Source organism: Ambystoma mexicanum, chromosome 8 (genome assembly GCF_040938575.1).
Source record: "Ambystoma mexicanum isolate Mex_15411 chromosome 8, UKY_AmexF1_1, whole genome shotgun sequence".
NCBI lineage: Eukaryota > Metazoa > Chordata > Amphibia > Caudata > Ambystomatidae > Ambystoma > Ambystoma mexicanum.
The window spans coordinates 1,377,093,714-1,377,112,083 of NC_090929.1; the positions used below are offsets into that span (position 1 = coordinate 1,377,093,714).

An 18,370-nucleotide genomic window follows, 5' to 3' on the forward strand; every position below is an offset into this window, starting at 1 on the left:
ACATTCAGCATTGTTCATGTGAATGTGTACCTAATTAGAGCAATTCTAGGGTGGTGCTACACACTTTGTGCTTCTTGACTCGTGCTGTATTGCCCACTGCCTCGCCCAGGCACCCTAGAGTACAGTTGAATTTGCTTGCCACTCACTGTTCTTACCTCAAAGGATCTGACTTTAATCCACGCCCACTTTGGTAGTGTACCTTTCATAGGCCCATATACATGGGACATTTGTGTGACATGAAAAATAGAATGTGCCCCCCCCCTTCAGGCACCGGCTGCTATCAGACCAGTACCCTTGCTTTGGTGCCCCATGAAAGAGAATATTGACATTGCTCTGCCACTGCCTCCAAAGACATTGTGGTAGCCAATGATTTCCAATCAACTCGCTAATATGTGGTAATAGATGTTTGGCGGCTGTTCCTGCTACTGCAGCATATCTGGGCATGGATGATGTGGGCTTAAAGATTGGGGTGGGGTTTGGCGAAGTCTACTGACTGGAGCATTGTGTAGCTGGAGCCATGCAGTCATCACACAACTTCATTGACCATAAATACCATTAGAGGACAAGGCAAGTTGTTGAGGTCAGCAAAACTATAATCTGCAGTGAGTGACTAAAATTAAGGTATGAATTTAATCCTATTTATCTGCATGTGTTTAATTATGTATTTAGATATTTCTTCTCTAGTGTTCTTCAGCTAGGTTAGTTCTAACGCTTCATATTTCAAATGCATATTTGACAAGTACTATAGCCCTTTGCTACGTGTGGTACCTGCAGCAAGTCCTGACTATTTAGACCATAAAACACTTGGATAACAATTTCAGTTTATTTTTTGAATAAATGCTCGAAAGCTTGACAGGAGCTGCTAACCACCAGAAGAGACATTTAAATTAGGAAAAGTATGTAATATATGTCACAGATGGCCTCGAACACACCATCTCTCAAAGACAGTTCAAGGATTTTATTATTAAAATCATTTTGAAGGCCTCCCTAAGGACCATCCCCATCTCTCTTCTCTCCTCCCGGCCAGTTCTAGCCGAGACAAACCTGAACCCTGAGATGGTCACTAGGGATCTGTAACCCATACTGTCCAATTTAATGATTGGCTGGTTGTCATGCCCTAAGGGCAATGACAATCTCCCTCTCTCTCTCCCTCTCTCAATGCCTCCCTACCTCTCCCTTCATCTCCCTCTCTCTCTCTGGCTTTCTCCCTCTCCCTTTCTCCCTCTCTCTCTCTGAACAAGGTAGGTGAATCCTAACCTAGGTCCCACAATTACATGTTACAAGAGAGATGCCTTCCAGTCACCCAGATTCCACTTGGTTCTCCCCTTGCACGCTCTTGTACTCCTTGCCCTGATGTTTTACTCTTCCTTTCCTTCTACTCAATTCTCTTCTCTTACTCTCACTCTCCTTTGCCTCTCCCTCTCTCCCCTCATGTTCTCCTTCTTGCTCCTACTCTCCTCTGCCCACTACTTCTACCCTCCCCTCTTCACACGACTACTCTCCACACTACTGCTCTCCCCTTTTCACTCCTCTTCACTCACCTCTCTATTACACACCACTCCCCACTCTGCTTCTCCCTGGACCCTCTTGTACCACTCTCCGCTACACCTTATTTACTTGCTCCAATTTACTTACGCCTCTACACTCTCAATAGGTCTCACTCGCTCACTTACCATACAAACAGTTTCACACCCAATTTCCATTTTCTCCCCAAGCTAATAGCTCACCTTGCACATGCTTTCAACAATCAATTTTCACACCCCTCTACATGGTCCTTCCTCTGCTTTATATTACGGTGCTCCTTCTCCTCCTTTGCCCTCACCCAAACAACCCACACTGCCATGAAGTGCCTACCCCTTTTTGAACTCCTCCCTTCTCCTATCATTGCCCTGCCCAGCTGGTTTCCTGGCCAACCGTTGGCTTGCTTTTGCCCAGGAGCAGGTCACAGGCATTGGAAAGCATATAATGGGCACCACGCCCACCACCGTTTTGTGTGTGGTTGTGTTGGTGTTTGGTAATGGCAACCCACCGAAGGTACAGTCAGTTTCAGAAATCATGTATTCACTGTTGTCAGAGACTGGCGGCTCGTCAAAGGTGTACTGAAATTCGATGTGCCTGTCAGGGCAACGCTGCCCATCTAGATTGAGGTGCTGAGGTGCAGATCGCTTTGCAGTTCTGCTGGCAGTAAGATTCGTTTTTCACTGTTTCTCTTCAGGCCACGTAGGGCTTCTGGATTGCAGGGGCTTTGTGCAGATCGCTTGGCTGTCCTGCTGTTCCTTGCGGCCCTTACATAGTGGAGTTGCTCCTTCTTGCTTTTACGTCCCAGACTATAGTATTACAGAAAAATAGGCTGGACTTTCTGGTCTTCCCAGCACCCCAACTTTTGTGTCACTGGGATTCTTAGGTCTCCTTACCAACTCCCTCTTATATATGGCCTCTAATGTGCAGTGGCTGTTCGAGTCACTTCTTCCAAGGTGGGCTCATGTAACTGCCAGATAACTTCTGTGGATATGATGGCAGGGAATTGATGAACTACTCTGGGGTCAACATATCATTGATTTCTTCATATGTAATATTGTTTAACCATTTGTTTAGCAGGTCCCTCACTCTGTATGACATCTGGCACAGAGTTTCTCCTTGTCGCAAATGTAGATGCATCAGACGTATTCTACAGTGTTCTCAATCCTGGCACAGTCTCTCCAATATACCTAGCTTAAATTCTTCATAGGGGATCTTTCCATCAGGCTTAAGGGCTTTAAAGGCCTGCTGTGCTTCTACTATCAGAAGCAAGGCAATGTACCGGGCCCAACAATCTTGATGGTATCCTGCAGTCTCTGCTACCCTCTCAAAGTTAACGAAGTAGGCGACTGGATCCTCCCTGCTGCTCAATGTTTGAAGGATTGCATGTGGTACTGCTGGCTGTTTCCATCTCTCAATAATAGCCCCTTTAGGGCTGCAAGAGTATTTTAATGTTGACGGCTAGCATCCAGTGGGATGTCCACCAGAGCCCTAAGTAGATCCTACATGGGTTTTGGTGCAGAGCCTTCTTCCCTGGGAATTGGGTCTTCATAGAGTGGTGTGATTGTGATTTCCGCCTCCTCCTATTCCACGTCGGAATCCATGGTTTTCCTTGACCTTTGGAAAGTGAAACTGCTAGAAAGACTCAGCAGTCACACTCCACTGACTTGTGCCTGCTTTAATTGGTAGGTTCTTTCCATTTCTGTTATAATAAGCTCCTATTGCCTCCTCAGCCAGGGTGATCGATTCTTCTAGAAGGTCAGTCGGGGTTGGAGTGCTCTCCACCCTAGCTCATTCCCAGGAGTCTTCTGATTCTTCATGTAGGGATCAAGACTAAGACATTCCAATTTGACTCCTGTCTCTCAGATCTTTCAGTGCCAGTGCTCGGTACTCTCCACTCCCCTCTCTACCACTCACCCATCTCTGCACCCCACTAACACCTTCTCCCCAGTCATCCTCCTTTCCCTCCCTCATTCACCTTATTCACTCATTCCCACCTCCTCTCTTATACTCCCACGAAGTCTCATTCACTCAATTGCCGTGCACGCACTCTCACACTCAAGCACCATTTTCTCCTACCAACCAACACCTCACCTTGCACACACGTTCAGCAATCTGTCTCTTGCTCCTCTATGCCGTTGTTCCTCCCCTTGGTCTTTTGGTCATCCTTCTCCTCCCTTGACCCCCCCAACAACCCACACTGCCTAGACGTTTCTGCCCCTTTTTTACTCCCCCCTTCTCCTGCCATTGTTAACCCCCCCCTCAGCTGGCTCCCCAGGCCAACCACTTGCTTCCTTTTCTCATGAGGCCGGTTACAGGCATTAGATAGCAAATAATTGGCTTCAACCCTGCCCCCTTTTCATATGCAGTCGGCCAATGTTTGGTAATAGTGGCTGGCCAAAAGCACAGTCAATTTCAGAGTTTGTATGTTCACTGGTGTCAGAGACTGGAGACTTGTCAAAAGGCATAATCAAGTCCAATGTACGTATCAGGACTAGGTTGAACATCTGGATTACAGTTCTCATGTGTGTACCGCGGTTCTTATGATGGTGAGGTTAGGTTGTCAGTCTCTCTCCAGGCTGCATTGGGTGTGTGAATTGCTGGGGTATTGTGCGGATCACTCCACTGTCCTGCTGTTCTCGGCCTGCTTTTTCGAGGTGGGGTTGCTCCTTCCTACTTCTACGTCTCTGACATCTGGGATTTGTAGTTCTAGGGAAGAAAAATTAGTATTGTCCACCAAAGGAATTGGGCAAGAAAAGGTGGTATTTAGATTATTCAACCAGGCACAAGTAGAAGGGACAGAGACTGGGGCCTTACCAACTCCCACACACCACCTGGACAGGACTTGCTCTGGTAAACACCCTGGTAGGCCTCCTGCTCTAGTTTGAGATGTGTCTCCATCTCTTTTTGACCTGGTGAGGTCCCTGACCCTGCCACATATACATAGTGTATATCGTGGTGTATGCAAGAATTCATGAAAGAGCACAATCAGATATTACATTTGATGATTATAAATTCTACCCTAACAAGTTTCATGCAGGTGGTAAAAACTATAAAATGTTATGCCTAATCTTAGCCTTATGAGGTTTCTGGTCGATTTTGGCCATCCTTCCCTAAGATAAAACCCCATAATCAGTGTAAGTGATGAGCTTTGCAATATAAACTGAGAGAAGTACTGGTATTTGCGTTGTTTTTTGTAGGGTTAATTGCACTGCACCCTTTGATTAAGTGCACTTTGGAGTTAGACAAGCCACAGATTAATATCCTCGACACATTTGGGAACTTTCAATAAGGCATTTTCAAGTTTGGTATATTAAGGAAAATCCCAGACCATTACAGTTTACTGGGTGCTGACTGCATATCCAAAAGACATAATTCAAAGTCCCAGGTGTGTAGTTACAGTTGAAGTTCCTGTGAATCATTGTCAAAAATGGCCAAACCTACAAGAACCAGCCTAGAACAGGAAGAACGGACTGGTTATTCATTCAGGAATGGAACAGGATGCCAAATAACCAACACACACACACCCTAGAACGGCTTCATCAGAGCAGAGGGGAGTGGCAGCAGAACTGGAGTATGGGAGAACCTGGAACACTCCCCAAACACTGTTTAAACACTGACTCCCCAAGGACAGGAGAAAATCCGAGAACAAACAACCACAGTAACCACATGGCAAAGATAGAGGCTGAAAAGTGGGTGGAGCTAAAGGTCATTATGAAGAGGGAATAGCTCAGCCAGATATTGGTAACCAATGGGAGAAGGGGGACACTTCTAGGGAGGAAGGGAAGGGCTATTAACAGCTAGCAGAGTCAGTTGACAACGAGAGGTGTTTTGGAGAGGCTGGCAGAGCTAGCTGAAGACCAAGAAACAAGTGAGAAGGGTATAGCAGGTGGAGAAGTTATTTGAGTGGACCTTTGGAGTTATTCGAGAGAGTGAAGATATGGTGTTGGGACTGAGGGAGTGGTGCCAACTTGGCAGGAGTTTACAAGTGAATGAGTAAGAGAGTGATTGGAGGTAGTATTTGGAGGGGTAGCAGAAGAAGGGGTAAGAGTGGAAGTGTGTGTGTCTGCATGTGTGTGGGTGTGTGGGAGAGAGTGAGATAGAGAGAGAGACAGTCATCTGGGGACAGGGTGCCAGGACAAAGAGACTGCTCTACTAGATTACCTGGGCAGTCCATGAGGTAGTCAGAGAGATAAAGCCACAACATTTAGTCCCTCTCTATGACAAGTATAGACCGGACAGTAGGGGTACCTGAATTGGCATTGCAATAGGACCTGCGGGCGTAGAGAGACTGGGCTAGGGTGGTGGGAGACCCCCACAGGTTAAGGAAAAAGTGTACAGAGGCCACACCTAGACTATGAGCCAAATTAAATGCATTAGAAAAGAACATGTTTGCCATAACAACTGGAAAGCTACTGGATTTGTCACTGATTGTGCACATTGTCACAGTAAGAAAACGGACGGATTTGGTTTTGGCATTGGGCTCCAGTGGATGGGACATCATGCAACATGTAATGTTGAAGGCAGGTTCTCCGATGTAGCAGCAACACTTATTTTGGGAACTTCAGGACTGTAAGCCAGACATTAATCATGAATTGAAGTAATTTTGAAGCTGTCTGAATGCTAATTTAAATGCAGGTTTTTTCCTTAATAAGGGGTGTGCTGGGGTGTGTCAGTACACTCATATTTTTTTCACACGTATGACTGGACACAATGTTTTTAGCGAAGGTTGAAACTAGATTCTTTGGAACAATAATTTGTACCAGATTCTCTAAACAAGTTATGTGTTGTCTTTCTTTGCTGAAGTTCCTGTACCAATGTAACCCCATACTAAGGGGAAAAACAATTAGTGCAGTTACATAACATAAACATGTCGATTCACAAAGAAGATACCATGAGGAACTCTGTCTTACCCTTCAGTTTTCCCAGCAAAGGGCTATTTATTTAAATCCCTGACTACCTCGGTGTAAGTCCGCAGTGAGTCAAGTTAAGAGTTACTTCTTTGTGAATCGAATAGCCGTCTCCAGGAGAAACTCAGAGGTACTCATTGCAAGGTGTTTAGTGAATTTGCTCCAAAGAGTTGTATTGATTACTTCTATCAAATAATTGAGCTTCAACAAAGGACATCTGAATGCATATAATAGCATCTCAAATTTCTGTGTTACAAGTTGTGGATTTTTTATCGTTCATTATGTGAAGATATTTAGAATTGATACAAATTGAAAAATACAAGGGAATGTGTGCAACGTATAATTGGCACACAGTTAGTGTAGCTGACTGAATATTATAATGTACCACAATGGGAATATTCCTATTGCATTTGTCAATGTTTTGCCAAATAGATCAGCATGTCAGGGATATTTGAACATAGGATTTTGTTGGTCCTGATTTGCAAAGGTATCCACTTTGTGCCTGTTTTACAAAGCCAGAAACCGGAGCAAATCTGGTGAAATTTGAGGAACGCAGTCACATATTTCACCTTCCTTAGTATGTTGGTTAGCAGGCTGAGAGATGCCTCAAACCTCACTCTAGCATTCTCAGGTGCTATGCTCAGTGACCTGCTATGACCTTTGCCCATAGGGGGCATTGTAAGGCGTTTGTCAGGAATTCGCCTTGCATTGGTCAGGGCATGGGCCAGAATCCCTGCTTGTTTCAACCAGAGGTCTACCCTGTTGTCTTCCACAAGCCCCGCACAGTTGGAAATCAAATCTGCACTCACCTGCCACCAACAGCCATAACTCACCAGATTTTGAGGTGGCACACAGCCTTTGGTTTCAAAATGATGCTTCAACCCTGCAGGGGATTCTTCTCAACAAAACTAGAAGCAGAAAAGATGGAGCATGAATCCCTAGAAAATGTGTATAGCACATTGGCTTACAAAAAGGGGATGGGGAGGTGTGACGGCTGCAGATGGTGAAGAGCAGTGTGTGGCAGTAACAGAGCGGTTTTGGAGGTGGAAAATATAATGGATTTTCCAATAAAACAGCAATCTCAAGTTTGCAGCCTTTGTGTCCGCTTGCTAGCTAAGGGTCTCATGGGAATGTCCTTACATGTGCCACAATGATAGAGCCAGGGAAAACACAGCCATGCTTTATTCATCCATACTTTAAGGGCTGTCTTTCCCTGAGTAGGGAGAATCTGTCAAGGATTTGCATATGCACAGAGTTGGAGCTGTCTCCCACAGGGGTCTCCAGGAGCTGGGGAAGGTCCTCCCTCATCCATGAACATCTATTTACAATACATGAGAGAGGAAGAACGAGAGCGGCTGTCGGGGCTGTCTCTTTGAAATATGTGTGGTGTTAAATGAGTTGAGTTGTTTATAGAAGTTGGTAAGATGTCTGAGGACAATTGTCTGAGACGACACACAAGTACTCCACACTCACTCCTAAACTGTGTATCTGCCGTGTGTGCCTTCTGTGACCACAAAAGAAATAGTACATTGCTCTTTGTCAGTCTTACGCTAAACCAGCTGAGAAAATAAAACAGGGGATGCCCCACACTAAGAAGAAGCTTGTAAGTCCCTGAAACCTGTCCAAAATGGCATCTGTTAGGACAGGATCAACAATTTTGTAAATTCAAGGGCTGCTGTGTAAAATGGGTCTAGGGTTTTAGAATGCTGCCTCGAAGAGCGCCTTTACTCGAGCCTACCCATTGTATAGCCCTACATACACATACACACATGCAACACAAAGAAGATGCTTGTAGGTTCCGGCAAATTGAGCAAAAGAATATCTGTGTGTACAGTTCCACCCATTTTGATATGAGAAAACGATAGAGAGTTAGAATTGGAGAATAAGTGGCTGCCCTGGGATTTGCCCTCATCTAGGTTGGATGAGCAAACCTTCAGATAAAAATCGAAATGGGAAAGAAATGTGAGTTGATAGTCTGGACTTGAGGAATTTATAATAAAAGTTTTTTTTTTAAAACCCACATTTTCGATCTTGCCTTCCCTTGGTTCATTAGGGTCGGCTTAAACTCAAGTTGGAAACCTAAGTACAGAGTGCCCTATTTGAATAAGATGGGTGCCTACCTTGGTTGGCTAAAAGTTAGAAAAAGAGATTGGGAAGAAAGGGAGATGAAAGGGGATGAAGAACAATGATCCAGGAGCAAAACAAAGATTACACATAGGAATACAATTGTCCAAGATTATAGGAAGAAGAAAAAGTTTAACAGTGGTGCAAGGAAAAGAAAGAACAGAAAAGGACTGAGTTATATTATGCAATTAGGCTAGAACTAACAAAATAGAGAATCAAAGTGGTAGAGAGGGAATAAAGATTTAAGGTAGGCGCAAGATAAAGATAAGTTGAAGGAAAGAGTGAGGGAAATAATAAACGAAAGCAGGAGCAAAGAAAAGAGAGAATTAAAGAGTGCTCGATAGTAAGAAGGAAATGCAGCGGTAGAGAGGGATAACAAGACTGCAGCTAGATCTAGGAAAAGAAGAAATAAACAGAGAACCAGGAATTAATATGAATAGGTGAAAAACAGCAATGGAATGCGCATACATAAAGCAAGGTAGAAGATTAAGATAAGAAAGTAAACAGAGGCAAAAGGAAAAAGTATTTAATTCATAAACCAGGTGAATTACATCAGAGATTGGCGATTTCTCAGTTCCTCGTGTATTTATTTGTTATATTGTGCTTCTGAAGCCCTTTACAAGAAAAAAAAAATACAAATGACAATCGCTTTCAACGGGTTTATATAACAGAAAGGCATCATCCATGGTAAGAAAAGTTCATTCAGACTAAGGTGGGAGCTTAGATACAGGCCGCTTTACTGGCCACAGATGTTGTGTTTTCAGTTTGAATGCATAAAAAGTCAAAATCTGAAGAGTGTCATCTGGCATCTTTCCATGATTCCAATATTCCTCTCAACATAAACCCGCGTGTGTCCTCTTTCAGACAATAGAACCGCCATCTTAGGACTGCTGGCGACCATCATGAGCCTTCTCGCGCTTGCTTTTATTACATACCTCAAAAGGAAGACACTGATACAGTTCCTCTTTGCCAACAAAACGACAACGATTGCAAAACTAAGGTAAGAGGACTCTCCTTCCTTCTGAAAGTCTACTTTTCTTAATACCGACATGAATAGAATGTCTTGATCAAGCATGTATGTTTGTCCTAATAATATGAATTATACTTTTTTTTTATTGATCAAGGACTTCAGTAGGTACTGCCAAGCAGAATGTCTGAGAAAGCCTCACACAATATGTGGGGCAAATTAATTTCACCAATAAAATTCTACTTAACAAATACCGTGTTTTTGCCAATTCCTGAGGTTAGAACTGTGTAATAAAGTACAGAAAATGTGGATAAATAATATTACAAGAGCTCCATCCCTGCACTCCTTCTCTGTGCGTGTTTTCTCATCAGTCTCTCCTACTGTCATTCCTCTCATTTGACACACTCTCCTTTACACTTTCAAAGTCCTACAGCCATGGAACATGGCAGCAATCCCCTATCTTTCTAAAGACTCTTGCTGAGGGATGCCTCCATTTTCTATTTGAGTGTTGTGGAGGGTCAGAAGAAGGACGCTGACAATTTAATGACATTTCCAATAATTATTTATTAACTAATAAAATTAAGACCTATATTTCCCTATTGATATGGGATGTTCCCAACCTATATAAATAACTAAGGTGCCTGCTAGTCTTAGGGAAATGTCCAAATTAAAGAGTCCGCTGTCCAAAAACACTGATACTAACTGACCTTACCGTTATTCAAAACCAACTAAGGTCAGGAGAATGACTCTCTTCTCCTATGATGCAGTGGTCTGCTTGTATATTATACTGTATCTTCTCAATATCCCATCATTAGGTAGTCTCTGCTCACATTTCATATAAAATCTTGAAACTCCTTTACAATGGCCTTGTGTTTTTCCTTATCCTTAGGGAGTGGTCTCCAAGTGTCTTTTCCTGCACTTTGTTTTTTCTTTTGATCCAGGCTGTTTGGTCTTATATATCCTTGTGGGATATATTTCTTAGTTGGGATTTCTTTTCTGGGTGATTAACGTTCTCTCTTTCCTTTTTTAGCTTTGGTTTATCCAGAGTATCTTTTATCTTATTGGCTTCTCTTGTCTTCTTTTCATAGTATTCTCTCTTTAATCTACTCCATTCGGTGCTTTTCGAACAGAAACAGATTCTCACCTCTTCCCACGGTGTTACCATAATTTTTAAAATCTCATGCTCATGTTTACACCTACTCCTCTTTCCTCATTTATGACAGTTGAAATTTCTCAATGTGGTATTTAGCATTTCGTCCCTTCCACAGGGGCGAGTTCCCTTCACTTCGTGGTACCCTCCCTCTAATATGTTCCTCTCAGTGTTCCTTCAATGACAGAATATTCTCCCCTCTTCCCAGGGTAATCTTATCCACGGTTTAAAAGTCGCTTTCTCAGGTTTACTTATAATAATTTTTTCCTCGGTGTTACTGTTCAGGTTTGTCAAATTTGCATTTTTAACTCAATGTCAATTTCACTGGGATGAGTTTCTCCGATTAAATAACAAGTCTGACTTGGCCTGCCGGTGTTCCTGTTCTCCCTGTTACCTTTACTATCATAGGGGAATGTCTCTCAGGCCTGCAGTTGATCGAGACCTACTCTCGCTCTTAGTTTCTCAGTTGGCTTGATCTCACCAGAGTTTTGCTCCTGTCTCGTCTGATGTTCTGGTCACCTGCCCGGTGGCTGGTATTTCAGTGGGGTGGTGTTGGTATAGTCAATCGGGCAGCCAGCGCACCAGGGAGCTTCCCTGGTCACGGCACCACTGGGATATGACATGACATGGATTCGGACTCCTGTTTCCTCAGTTCTGTTCTGTTAACTTGATGTCTCACAGCAAATACATACATTGTGAACTTACAGTCCTGAGATTTAAGGGATTTCTGCACTCTTTTTGCCACAGTTCTCATTGTCTCTTCTCCTTAGTGCCAGGTTTTAAGGTTTCCTGTAGCCTCTTTCCCACAGTTCTTGATCTATTTTCTCCCTGGTTCTCAGCCCCAAGTGTTTGCTCCATAGTTCAATCCCGTAAGTGATTTGGTAGGTGGGGCTGTGAGTGATGGGCCTTACAGGGTGGATTGGAGCAACAGGATGAGAGGAGGCTGCCCTAAAGCTGGGACAGGATTCTCAGCCTCATCACAAGTTTGGTGGCATCGATACCGCCCACCGCTATTAGCGTTTCCGCTACTCGGTCCGGCGCAATGTAGACTGGTATGGCAATGTAACAGTATGGCTGTAAATCCCCATTCCCAATTGGGACCATTGGACCTAATGGGGTTGGGGTGATGCTATTAGCCATGCGCAATTAGCGGCGGGCTAATAGCACCAAAAACTGCCCATAATTGCCGATTTTTTTTCCTCCAGCAAAAAGCAACCTCTTAGTGAACAAACACTACAAACAAATACGGCACCGGCACAACGCCCACTGACTACGATCACACAGCTCCAGCCCAGTACACCCACCCAGTCCCTCACAGACCCAATTCAAAGCCTTACAGGTGCACTTCTAAACGTTCGCTCACATGGCACTTATGCCATTGATACCCATGACCTTATACTTGATCATAATCTGGATTTACTAGTAATAACGGAAACCTGGCTGAACCAAGCTTCAGGACCCTTACTAGCCTTAGCCATTCCACCAGAATTCAACATCCTAAGGGCTGATAGACCTATCGCCTAGGGAGGCAGAGTTGCCCTAATAGCTAAAGCCAGCCTGCAACTTAGAACGTGCCCAATTGACCCCATAGAAGGATACAAACTACACTTTGTTAAACTTACAACTAGTCCAAAAACTGCAGAGCACCTAATAGCAGTACCCTATCAGAACGAGACATTACACTCATCCTTACCCCCCACCTGAAACTGAACACTAAGTTCATAATCCTTGGGGATATTAACCCAGGATTTAACGATAAACAAGACAAAAAAGCAAATGCCTTCCACACCTCTCTCAGAGATATGAACTTCGCACAGCTAGTGAACACCCCCACTCACAACAAAGGTAGAATATTAGACTGGATACTCACCTTAAGTACCCATATATCCATAGACTCTACTCTACCAATTGACTGGACAGACCACCATCTTGTTAGCTTTACTCTAACTAGTAGTGAGAAACTTCATCATACATCAATCCCATTGGACAAGGTGGAGACATGAAACACCAAGAAACTCACAATAGATGACCTTACCTCCATTCTGGAGGAAGCCCTTGTCACTATCTCACTCACGAGTGACAATTCCAGCGATCTCGCAGACTTTTTGCCACAGCTGTCTATTAACTACCATTGATTCTACAGCACTGCCCAAAACCAAAATGCAGCGCCCAGATAAACGCTCAAACTTTTGGTTCAATGATGGCTTAGCCCTACTTACGAGAAATAAAAGATCACTGTAACATATCCACAAAACAAAAACAACTGTAGACACTACCAATGCATTCCTAAAAGCTAACCAAACAAGCAGCCATCATAGCCCATAAAGCTAATGCCTTGAACAATCATATCAGCAATGCTGCATCAAACTCCAAAGAGCTCTTCACAATGCTCAGGGAATTGGAGAACCCCATCCCATCCACCACACCAGTTAACTCGAGCAAAGTCTGGTGCACCACCATACAAAATGCTCTCGCCTTAAAAATCCAAATGATCCAAACAAAAATCACCACCAAAAGAAACGTACTGGCCAACAAAATTGCACCCACCCCAACCATCGATAGAACCAATGACAAACCTAAAATGTAATTCAAATTCTCCCCAGTAATCCAAAGCCAAGTATTAGACACTGTATCCAAACTCAAAACTTCTAAGTGTAAAGGTGATAGTTTCCCACCTCACTTAGTCAAACTATGTGTCCCTACGCTAACTCCTATAATCACCAAATTTGTTAATGCCTCTTTTAGCACCAACACAGTCCCCGCCAGCATCAAGGAAGCCTGGGTTACCCCCCTCCTTAAAAAAACCCTCACTGGGTGCTACAATCCGTACCAATTATCGCCCCATAAATACGGTCCCATTTTTACTGAAAATAATCGACAAAATAGCCTACTCACAAATTAAATCCCACCCTGAACAAAATCATCTACTCAGAGCCAGGCAATCTGGCTTCAGGCCCAACCACAGTACCGAAATGGCACTCTTGGACCTGAAAATCCAGTTGGATTCCATAAGAGGCACTGGCAAACTATGCATTCTGCTGCTATTCGATTTGTCTGCAGCATTCGCCTAGTCGACAAAGACAAACTATGTGCCACCTTAGCACAGGACTTTCACTTCTCACAGGAAGCTACTTCCTGGGTTAAATCTTTCCTCGTGGATCGAACCTCGCGAGCTTCAATTGGCAAGGAAGCGGCAGACCCTATCCCAGTCCCACTACTTGCCTCTCGCCAACAGTATGCTATGCGTATAGGAAGCTTCTATGGTACCCCCATCCCAGTGCTAAAACAAGTCAAACCCTAGGAGTGTATCTAGATGCTAACCTGACAATGTCCAAACATGTGAATGCTCTATCTTCAGCCACATCCTACACCTCCAAATTGATTGCTTTAATTCTGCAATTTCTTACACCAAATAGCTGCACCACCCTAGCCAGATTTCTCATTCTAACAAAGTTAGATTATTGCAAGATACCTCTGCTAGGTACTTCTAACGCCAACCTCGCCAAATTGCAATTGTTGCAAATCAAAGCGCTGCAAGCAGCCCTTGGACCCAAAAAATCAGACCACATTTCCACCATCAGGAGAGAAGCCCACTGGCTACCCATAAAAGCTAGAATCTTATACAAAGCTCTATGCGTCACCCACAAATGCCTAGCTAAAAAGGCACCTAGTTACCTCAACAACACTGTAACACTGAACAAGACATCCAGAGCACTCAGATCTAGCAAACAAGCGCACCTTTCTACCCCACGCTTCAAATGATCTAGAGCAGGGTGGAGTAGCTTTCCAGTAATGGCATCCAAAATCTGGAATACACTCTCACTAGTATCACTACATATTATCCCCACCAAAATTATCGCCGTATATATGGTCATCTGGAACGGCGATAGGTGATATTTTTTGGGAGAATAATTTTTGGGGGTTTTGGGAGTGGGGGTTACGGGGGTGTCTCCCGCTCCATTAAAAATAATGCAGGAGTTGCATGGGTGTCCCCCACAGTTTCTATACCTTAATATTGCTGCAGGCGATATTTCTGCGAGCATATTAACTCATTGAACCCTCCCACTACAAACCAGACTGGAGCCTCCTCACCAATGCTTCAGGAAATCCTTAGAAATGTGGCTATTTAATAAATATTAGCCAATCAACCGCTCCGGGATCACCATCCTGACCAGCCACTTCTCCTTCACATCTTAATGTATTGTTAACCCTTTGGCAAATGCTTCTAGAACACCTAGTGCTATCTGATGGACTGAACCTATATCTATTTATAATGTATCTAATGTAAACGCACTGACTGGAATAATGTTCACTCATTCATAGATGTCTGTAACTACGCTGTGACACCCACAGGTTTGGCCGTATTATAAATGCAATAAATAAAGCGGGGTAAGGTTCCCACATATCCTACCTGGTAGAATGGGATAAATGAGTTGCAGGGGGAGGGATATCGTGTCTCGCCATCCGGTGTCCCACTTCCACTCCCTGAAGGCCCCTCACCCAGGTGATCCTCCCGCACTGGTTCACCCCCAGGAACTGGATCCAAAAGTAATGGCCGTGTCCTGGCCACCTGGATGGCAGATCCTCAGGTACTAGCGGGTGAGACACCTTCTGTTTTCTCATGGTGATAGCATTTCATATATAAACATCTATGACAAATTATGAGCCCTCTTCATTACAGTGGTATCCCACTTTTCTGAATTACTTTTCATATTCATCTGTCCTTGACAGCACCACTTGTAGAAAAGAACAACTTCCTTTGGAACAACATTTGCCAAATTCACTTCTTCAAAACTTCCAATGAATTTTCATTTTTGACCAGAAGTACAGATCTCTGTAAAATGGTTGCTGCTTCAAGAAGGGTTCTCATATCTTTCTCAATATTCTCCAATTCTTCATTTGCATGAGATAGTGTGCAATATCTGCTGTTACTTTCAGTGAGACTCGTTGTGGTTCATTTAACATTTTGGGATTACTAAAAATAATCATAGTACATTCAAGCTCCTCTTCAATTAATCTTTTGATGGGTTTTCTTGTTTTTATCTGTCTTTCTTCCAACCCCTTGTTAGCTGCAATGTCCCTGTAAAGATTGTAAATTTCTCCCATTGTTGTTACGTTGCCTTCAAGGAGAAACTCACTTCTTGAAGATGCAAATTTAACATGTGTTGTGTGGGGTTTAATCAAAGGCCCAAAGAAACAAGGGTTTGCGATCATAATTTTGGTCAACTTCAGATAACAAGACAACGTGCCAGATGTCAGCATGGCCTTATGACACAATAGGGCAGAGGTGAATTGTCTGCTGTATGATAAGGATCTCCTCAGCCCATCAACTTTCAAACAACAAAGAGGATAATGGCTTTTACCCCACCTTAAAAAAAAACACTTCATTCCAGGAGCCTCTGGTCACATGCGTGCCAAGAAATGAAACTAGCCTGTAGAAATGAGAACTAAGATTTGCATACATGTTGAGATTTCCCATTAATTTAAATGAACTGTCATAACTAGTGAGTTTCTCAGCAACAATAAGTCAAACTGCGTCTACTCATATGTCATTTGAAAGCTAGTAATGAGCTGGTTATTCTGATGTACATTTGATCCACATGCCATATATGGAAATCATGTTATCACCTGAATTCTGTTTCTGGCTGCCCTGAAAATGTCCAGAATTTAAGAATTGGCAAACTGGTGGAGGGTAAAATTAGGTATCTGAAGAGTAAATTGCATGTTCATAACTATTATACTTTTTGTATATACAGTGAAAAATTGCCACACAGTCATGCAACATGGTGCGACCATGGCTGTCAATTTATCATATCCCCCATGATTGGCTGAAGCGGAATGTATATCTATCATGGCATTTATTCATAAATTATGAAGTTTTGCCATGTTTGGCAAAAGGTTGATATAGAAGAACAATGTGAATCTTCAAGAGGAGTTGCAATATCTCGATTCTAGACTCCTCAACCAATCCTTAGAAAGAGTCTAAACTTAGGGGTAGAGAGAAATGTAAATGTCCAATCCTGGTTGGGAGATTATAGGTTAGCACCACCCAATGTTCACTTTCCTTGGGAGGCTTAGAGAATAACAAGGTCTTGCACTATGGAAGAGGGAACAGTTGCCAAAAAAACCATGAAAAGAGATCTGATGAAATTTCATCTGGGTGGAAATATTGCTGGGGAGACTAGAAAATAGAGGTCTTGAGACTACCCTGGAACCATAAAGGGGGAGGATTGCTGTGGAATTCCATTTGACTAAAGTGCTGACCAGAATCCTGTTTTTCCCTGAGAGTGAAGCCATGCTCAGTCTCCCTGAGCATCAAGCCCAGAGATTTCCAAAAGGAAGTAGATTGCCCAACAAAATGTCAGTGTGGGGATCTATTTAATGAACCCATCCCCTTTCATTAGTGGGCTCCCTTCCATTTGTGGGTAGGGGGTAAATTGTATAGACGCTTGGACCATAGGACATTTTGGACCTATTATAGACAACATTGTGGTTTTGAGTCAAATACATTATCTGGGTGGCTCGAACATCTTTCAGCATTATATTGGCACAATTCTTTGCACCAGACCAACTTCCCCCTTAGGATCTTATGTAGATTCTACACTCAATTGGGACACAGATGACATCCTCACACTTCTTAAACTGAAGACTTCCAGGGCCCATGGCCTTGATTCCATGGCAAATGCCATTCTGAAGGCAAACCCTGAATTTTGGCCAATTAGATTAAGACAACTATTGCATTGTATCATATCAAGTGGCTCTATATCTAATAGTTGGAGGGAATCCCTGTTTTTCAATCTCTACATTTCTGACTGGCCTAGTACCCTTAGATTGGTGTGCAACTTTCCTCCATACATAGAGAATGAATTGGTGCCATGGCTGCATTATGCCGATGACGCTGTTCTAATAATCGGACCCCTTGAGCTCGTCAACGTTCTATCACCGCTCTTTCCACATACTCAAAGTTGATCCATCTTACCATAAACAAAACAAAAATTCTGATGTTGGTTAATAAAAGCCCCAAGTATGGTAAATTTGTGTGGACTCTGGACTAAAATGTCTTGGAAACCATTGATAGCTACGTGTACTTAGGTTTTTCCATAAAATATTCCCCTTCCAAAACCTTCTATGACGACCTCATCTTTACCAGCATTTGGAAGAAGTGGGCAGCAATAAAAAGATGTATTGCTACTAAGGGTGGTAACAACATCAAAGGAATGCTGGCTATTTATTGTTATAGCACAGGGCCTGAACTATTATATGGCCTGGAATATTTGCCAGAGAGATATGTGAATTGGTTTGAATGGGTAGAAGGAACAATCTTGTGATCTATCCTAGGAATCCCTCAATCGGTCAATCGATACATTTTAATATATATCTATTCAGTGAAAAAACTTTATTAAAGGGACGTTATGGTTACAAGTAAAACCGAAAAAACCCTTAAATTTGCCAGTTATGGTAAGCTAAGCAACCATAACTTGCGCCACCACCCTGCACTGCTAAGAATAACACCCATGACATCAAAGATGACATCACAAATATGATTGATGACATCACTGATGACCACATGTGCATTTAATTTTCATAGGAAGTCCCTACAAGGGGTTGTGAATGTAATGTTGGCAAAATGTCATGGGTCATCTGGAGATGCGTAATGAACTAAATACTTTATAATACAATGTATTGCTCCAAAGAACATTC

The 18,370-nt window shown here is 43.1% G+C and overlaps 1 protein-coding gene across 1 annotated transcript in view; it reads left to right on the forward strand.

The window, feature by feature from the left end:
* Positions 1-18,370, forward strand: part of LOC138473016 (disintegrin and metalloproteinase domain-containing protein 12-like) — a 2,040,250-nt gene that overhangs the window by 1,775,110 nt on the left and 246,770 nt on the right. The window contains exon 17 of the mRNA XM_069611491.1: positions 9,417-9,552. Within this exon, the coding sequence (XP_069467592.1) occupies positions 9,417-9,552 (136 nt within the window). The remainder of the gene's footprint in view (positions 1-9,416; positions 9,553-18,370) is intronic.